We start from the raw sequence: 7,194 nt of genomic DNA on the forward strand, positions 1-7,194 counted from the left end.
TTCTATTTGAATGTACGTTTTTATCAATAAACTATATCAAATAATGGGTCAATATTGAATTTGGTTTACTTGCGCTTGTTTCCACATTAGAAGAGCAACTGACGGGATCTAGTATATAAATACAAATGGAACATATTTTTAAAGGAGCTACACAAAGTCAATTAACATATGAGGGTGAAGAAACAAACCCAAAGGTAATTTTAAGAGCACTGAAATATAACAAAGTTTGAGATAAAGTCGTATCTTTAAAATACAACATACACATTAAATCTGATATTAACAGTTACCAAGATATTCTAGTAATGTTATGGCTCTTAATTTGTGGTGTCCCCCCCCCCCCCGAAAAAAACCGCTTAGTTTTGGGCGTTACAGGGTGCAATGAAAGAAATATTCACACGAAATATCTACTTTTGCATGTGGTAAACGGATACGCATAGATATTGATATGTGAGTATATACCTACACTACTCCAGGTGGAATGAAGTTCGTAAAATAATGCTAAGTCAGTCATTATGGAAGGCCAAATGGCCATGTTTGTTAGTGCAGATTGCAATGACTGGGATCATCAGAGCGTGGCACAACAACTGTAGAGAATAGTCATATTATTGAAAAGATGAAATTCTTATTCATTCATTCATTCATTCTGTGGGATATTTGACCTTTCTTTGCCACACTCGTCGATCAGTCAAATCTTTTCCTATTCGAATATACATGAAGGGATCATGGAGTGGAAATACCTTTTCGTGACTGCGGCATACATTCTGACTGTCTGTGATCCGGTGTTGGGTGCTAACACGATTATAAGTAAGTAGCTGTAAACTTCATTGCATTTACTCGTTGTGTGAAATTAAATACTTCACACATCCTGTATTTAATCGTATCGCCAAATGGTATAAAATTATGTCTGATATGAAATATCATTAACATAACAATGCACGTCTTTTATATTCACCAATGTTTTTAGAGTAACTAATCATATATGTTAATGTGAATTCGTTAAGTAACACGGAAGACTGAGAGAAATCAATGTAAACTAAAAGTGACAAGCAAAAGAGATTGACCAAATGACAACTAACGATTTGTATTACAGTTAAAATGCAATGCAGGGACGGTTTCATCATCATCAACTTCAGGTGGCGCTGTAAAGCGCTGCTCTGGTCTTTACGAGAGCACGCCATGCAACTCTTTCACCGGTATAGAATATGTCATTTTTGATACCCCCCCCCCTCAAGTTGACAAAACAGACGTAAAATGCCCTCAATGAATATGTGTTTTGCCTGATTTTCCTGTTTCATGTGATGAGGTGCATGAAGCTTTCATCAGATTCTTATCGCGAGAAATATGCATTTCCATAAGAAAGTAATACAATGTAAACATTAGACCGTCACACCCCATAAATATGTTAAGAAAAACGTAAAAAAAGAAAAATCAGGCAAAATATTTACACTCATTAAGGTAATTTCACGTCTGACTTTTCAACTTTTCTTTTATAGTGGAATATAAAAACAGACATATTCTCTACCATCCTTGCATTTTAACTGCATGTAATATATACATTAAGTTGTCGTTTGGTTCAATGGCATTTTGTCTAAACAATAATTTATCTAATCTTATTTTGTTCATGTATTCCGTATGTAGTCTGAAGACCATCCGTCTAATCTTAGTTTTGGCCACTTGCCAGTCTCACATATCTCTATTCTAGGGATAACCCAGTGGGATTATGCCCTACAGTCTTTTATATATACTTGGACTAAGTTGTTTTTGTTTATTTTATGAATTAGTTCAAATAAGGAATGTTTGCATGGGAATTTCGTATAGTCTCTTCTTGTGGTGCATTTCTACTACAAATTTTGAATATTTTTCCTGAAAAAAATGAAACTTCGAACATGAGACAATGACGTAATATCGAAATTCTTTCGCTAAACTACATCACTGTCCATTCCATTTCAGAAAAAAAGAAAAAAAAACCCATTTCATCCACTTGACATTTAACCAATCTCTCTCTCGTTCCCTTCTCTCTCTCTCTCTTTCTCTCTCTCTCTCTTTCTCTCTCTTTTTTCTTCTCTCTTTTTCTCTCCATCACTCTCTCCCTCTGTCTCTTTTTTTCTCTCTCTCTTTCTCTCTCTCCTACTCTGCCCCACCCCATCTCCCCTTTCCCCATATCTCTCTTTCTATTTTTCTCGCTTAAACATTAACAGATGTAACACTGGTGGATGGAGATACACCAAACGAGGGACGTGTAGAATACTTCAGATCAGGAGCTCTCACCTGGGCTTCAGCTTGTGGAGATGGAATCGGTTCTGCGGAAGCATCAGTTGTGTGCCGACAGCTCGGATACCCGGGAACCAATAACTTTTTAGCTCAGTGGCCTTTTGGAGATGGAACTACTGTTGCACAGGATCGATTGGACTGTGATGGAAGTAAGAAAGTTTTGTATACAATGTTAACCCATGTCCTTTCTAATGAATCATATGAAATTAAACACATTCGTACAGACTTGGTAAAGTAAAATACATGTAGTACCAAGTCTATCATAAAATAATCTAATTAATATATTTCTTCTTCTGTGTCGTTGTAAAATACAGATGAAGAGAATCTTGCCGATTGCTCACTGGTATCCACAACATTCTGCACTAACAAAGGAGGAGTAATTTGTTACGGTATTAAGACATTTTTTAGTTATTTATTATCTCGCGAATGGTCGCTCATAGTTGTAACAGCAATTAGGCGTAAAGTTTATCCATTCATTGTTGAGAGGGCCTGGAAGTCGTTTCTATCATCTTCTCTTTATGTTTAAATCTATCAATTCCGCTTTCTTTCTTGATCTTGTATTACTCTTCTGCAGCGTGTGATAGGCCTAATACTGGCTTATTTCCAAACATATCGTATTTCAATCATTTTATTTTTAGATAAAATATTGTCGAAATGAACAAGAGTACGTGTTGGGGGATCTTATAATGAAAATAATGCATCGCGCTGTATAGCGAAGCTGTAGATACACCAACATGTTTCGAATTGCATGCACTGACACAGGATGATATTTGTTATGCATGTTATTACCAATGTAATTATGCAGTGTGTGAGAAGGCTGATTAATTTACAAGCATATCGTATTGTAATTATACTCTAATCTTAATTTTAGATACAATATTGTCGGAATAAACGAAGATGCGTAGTGGCAAGATCACAGAAAAAGTTAATGACGGTAGTTTTTAGTTTTATGGTAGGAATTCCAAAAGCACAACGGTAAAGGAAACAACAGTATACTTATTACCGATGGGCTTACAGGTCATGATTAATATTAGCTTTAATATGCTAGCCTCGATGGATACGTTTTATCATTCCTTTTTAGAGAGTGGATACACAGGATGTTATCCTTACCCTGCATCAGCCATATCAGCACTTGGAGATCTTCAACCTCCATGTGAAAATGGACTTCAGGACTCGACTGTACCTAATTGCGTAAGCTTATGCCATTCCAGCACTGGTAGCTACACCTATGCTGGTTTGTACCAAGGTAACATGTGCTTATGTGGGAAGGCATCAACAACCATCGATCAATCTACAAAGGAAGCTGATAGATTATGCTCCTCTCCGTGTACTGGAAGAACCATTGAAACATGTGGAGGAGCCAATCATATTGCACTGTTTAATAGTAAGTCAGTTTGATATACATGTTTGCAAATAAAAGAAAAATAATTTGATAGTTGGGGTCTTATCACTTGCATATCACTTCAGCTCCAGGTCCAGTTTTTTAATAGATATATAAATTCTGAAAGAGGTATTCATTGAGCCTCAGTATTGATTGCAGGTTAAAGAGGAACCAACATGATGTTGTACGTTTCACTAATTGCAAGACTTCTAAATCCGTTTAGACTCTAAAGCCCCATAGGAGGCAAATGAAAATAAGACTAATTAAAGAGTTTTTTTGGCAGTTAGGCATATAACAAGGGCAACAAAGTACAGTTGATGATTCAGATTATATTATACCTTAAAGAATTCTCAAATCAAATATCATATCGAAACATTTATCCACGTGCAAACTGCCCTTTGCCGAATCTTATCATTACAGTCACATTGTATCTTCAACGTACCAATCGGATTGCCAGTCCTCCAGGATGTGCAGAACCAACCCCAACTCAAACCGCAGGTTAGTCTGATCATTACTAAGTTCACAGTCAATCATATCAACCATTCACTTAATGTTCATCGATTTCATTTCATTCAGAACATGAATATTAGTAACCTTAATATTCTTTTTAAACTAGGTTTATCCATGTTAAATCGATGTCCTCTTCTTTTTTTTTTGCTGCTTGGCATGTCATTCTCTTTCTTTCTCCTTCTTAGACATATTTGTTGCAGACTTGAAAATAAGTCTGTAAATAAAGGAAATATGATATGGTTATATTTGTTTATGATATAATCTTTATTACTTATTATTAAAATAACGTTGTACTATACCAATGAATATTGACCATTAAACGCTTTCTATTTATTAATTAGATGAGAAGACTTATTTTGGAAAATTTCACCAATTTTTGTAATTTACAATGAAAAATTTCCTTTTCATTCTGCTTATTATATATCTTTTGTGTTGCAAATGAAAATAGATTTACGGCTTATGAGAATTGATTAAGAGGAAGTTATTTAAAAAATTGAAAATACAGCCAAAGTTAATTCGTTGAGATAATCGAAATAAATGTTGTTCCTACCAGGTGATCAATCTACGACTGTGAGCATTCAGTCATCATCATCATCAACAACACCACCACCAACACCACGATCACCATCATCTCCATCATTTCCACCGCCAACATCTCCATCGGTGCCTTCAACTGATCGCACAACGATGGAAGGTAAGTCATTGACGATAAATGACCGGACGCCTCCGTCTGGGCTAAGGGCGGGGGGGGGGGGGTATTCTTGTCGTTGCTTTTTTTTTGGTGGCCTTTTTGGGGCTTTTTGGCCGCCCAAAGTAGATTGCATGCGGCTGAGACCAAGGTTGGGGTTTAACATTCATTTGTGAATGCCGGCCATTGATTATAAAGAAATGAGAATACACGATGTACAAAAAATAGATATTAATCTGAAGACAAAATATTTTTCTTTTGTGATTGTTGATGACATATCACCTGATGGTAAAGTCTAAGGTATTTGGTCAATTATTGTCCCAGACAATAACAAGAATATCTACAGTAGTGTTAAATTTCCTTGTTTCTATATGGTTTGATTCAAGCACTCTTTAGGGCTGACAACTCGATAAAACAATAAGTTAAAACGAAACAAACAAACAAACAAACCAGAAACGAATGATGATGATGATGATGATGATGATGATGATGATCACCATCACCACCACCATCACCACCATCACCATAACCATCATCACCATCACCATCACTTTTATCATCATCATCACCATCACCACCATCACAATCACCATGACCATCACTATCATCATCATCATCATCATCGCCATCACCACCATCACCATCATCACCATCACCATCACTATTATCATCATCATCATCACCATCACCACCATCACCACCACCATCACCATCACTATCATCATCATCATCATCATCGCCATCACCACCATCACCATCACTATCATCATCATCATCATCGCCATCACCACCATCACCATCATCACCATCACCATTACTATTATCATCATCATCATCATCATCATCACCATCACCACCATCACCATCACCATCACTATCATCATCATCATCATCATCGCCATCACCACCATCACCATCATCACCATCACCACCATCACCACCACCATCACCACCACCATCACTATTATCATCATCATCACCATCACCACCATCATTGCCATCACCACCATAACCATCATCACCATCACCATCACTTTTATCATCATCATTACCATCACCATCATCACCATCACCATCACTATCATCATCATCACCATCATCGCCATCACCACCATCACCATCACTTTTATCATCATCACCACCATCACCACCATCACAACCACCATCACCATCACTATTATCATCATCATCATCACCATCACTACCATCACCACCACCATCACCATCACTATCATCACCAGCATAATCTTCACCAGCACCATCATCACCATCACCCCCAGCATCACCACCATTACCATCTCCACCCTCACTATCATCAGTATCATCATCATCATCACCATCACCATCATCACCACCACAACCCTCTGCTTCATCAGTGCCTTTATATAATCGCACAATGGTGGAAGGTAAGTCATTCACGACACATGTTGGATCGGGGTTTAATTTTAACACATGTTTGCTACGTGTGCCGAAAGGTACACACAAGCCATTATCCAGGAAATCCCCAAAATTTGATAAGAAATTGTTGGGATGTTTATTTTTTATTCAAAACCAGGCGAATAAAGACTTGATGTATTTACCATGTATTAACAATGACCATGATGTTTTTGCAATGGATAATCAAGATATTTCCTGTAAATTACAATACAATCTAATTAATGTAAAATAACATCGACTGTGGTCATCTTCAGCAGCATCTAAAACACCACGCCCTTCTACAGCTGGTGCAGAAACCGCAGAAACAACCTCTATAACAAAGGTACCGACTACTTTAGGTAACTTTAAGCAAAGCCTCATTGCTGTTAAGAGAAAAAAATAGAAGCGGGGTGGCTCAGTGGTAGAGCAGTGGTCTCGTGATCAGGAGGTCCCGGGGTTTGAAACCAAGTCGATGCGCTAATACCCTGTGGTAAGGACTCAATCCTCCAAGTCCCTCGGAGAAGACTTAAAGCCGTCGGTCCTCTGGTTGCTCACTTACCAGCATACACATGCTTTCTTAGCAGTCTGTTAAAACAATCAAACCAACCAAGAAATGAATCGCTTCGAAACAAACAAGAGAGTAGATTTCGTGACAAACAGAATGTGACAATAAAGTTTATAGTAATAATAATATCTACAATTTATAAAGCGCTGGTATACACATACAGTTTCTAAGCGTTTTAAAAACAAATGAAAATTACGTTAAAGCCTTAATTAAAAAAAATGAATTGAAATATATAGTTAAAATGTTGTATTCTTGATTCTAATTCTAATTATTTATTTATTCAAATCATGAATATTTATTGAAGCATTGGTTAACACCAAGTTTGCTCTTTCATTGTCAGATTTCAAAGCCTTCAAGCAACAT

General features: G+C 36.9%; 1 protein-coding gene across 1 annotated transcript; it reads left to right on the plus strand.

Annotated features, from left to right (window-relative positions):
- Positions 1–722: 722 nt before the first annotated feature.
- LOC115923365 (galectin-3-binding protein-like) lies at positions 723–4,736 on the plus strand. Its single transcript, XM_030983835.1, has 6 exons — positions 723–804; positions 2,199–2,420; positions 2,586–2,660; positions 3,353–3,655; positions 4,110–4,150; positions 4,716–4,736. Exons 1-6 carry the CDS (start codon positions 723–725, stop codon positions 4,734–4,736), a joined length of 744 nt encoding a protein of 247 aa, XP_030839695.1.
- The last annotated feature ends 2,458 nt before the right edge of the window (positions 4,737–7,194 follow it).

The sequence above is a fragment of the Strongylocentrotus purpuratus genome, unplaced genomic scaffold (assembly GCF_000002235.5).
Source record: "Strongylocentrotus purpuratus isolate Spur 01 unplaced genomic scaffold, Spur_5.0 spur5_scaffold_13, whole genome shotgun sequence".
Lineage (NCBI taxonomy): Eukaryota > Metazoa > Echinodermata > Echinoidea > Camarodonta > Strongylocentrotidae > Strongylocentrotus > Strongylocentrotus purpuratus.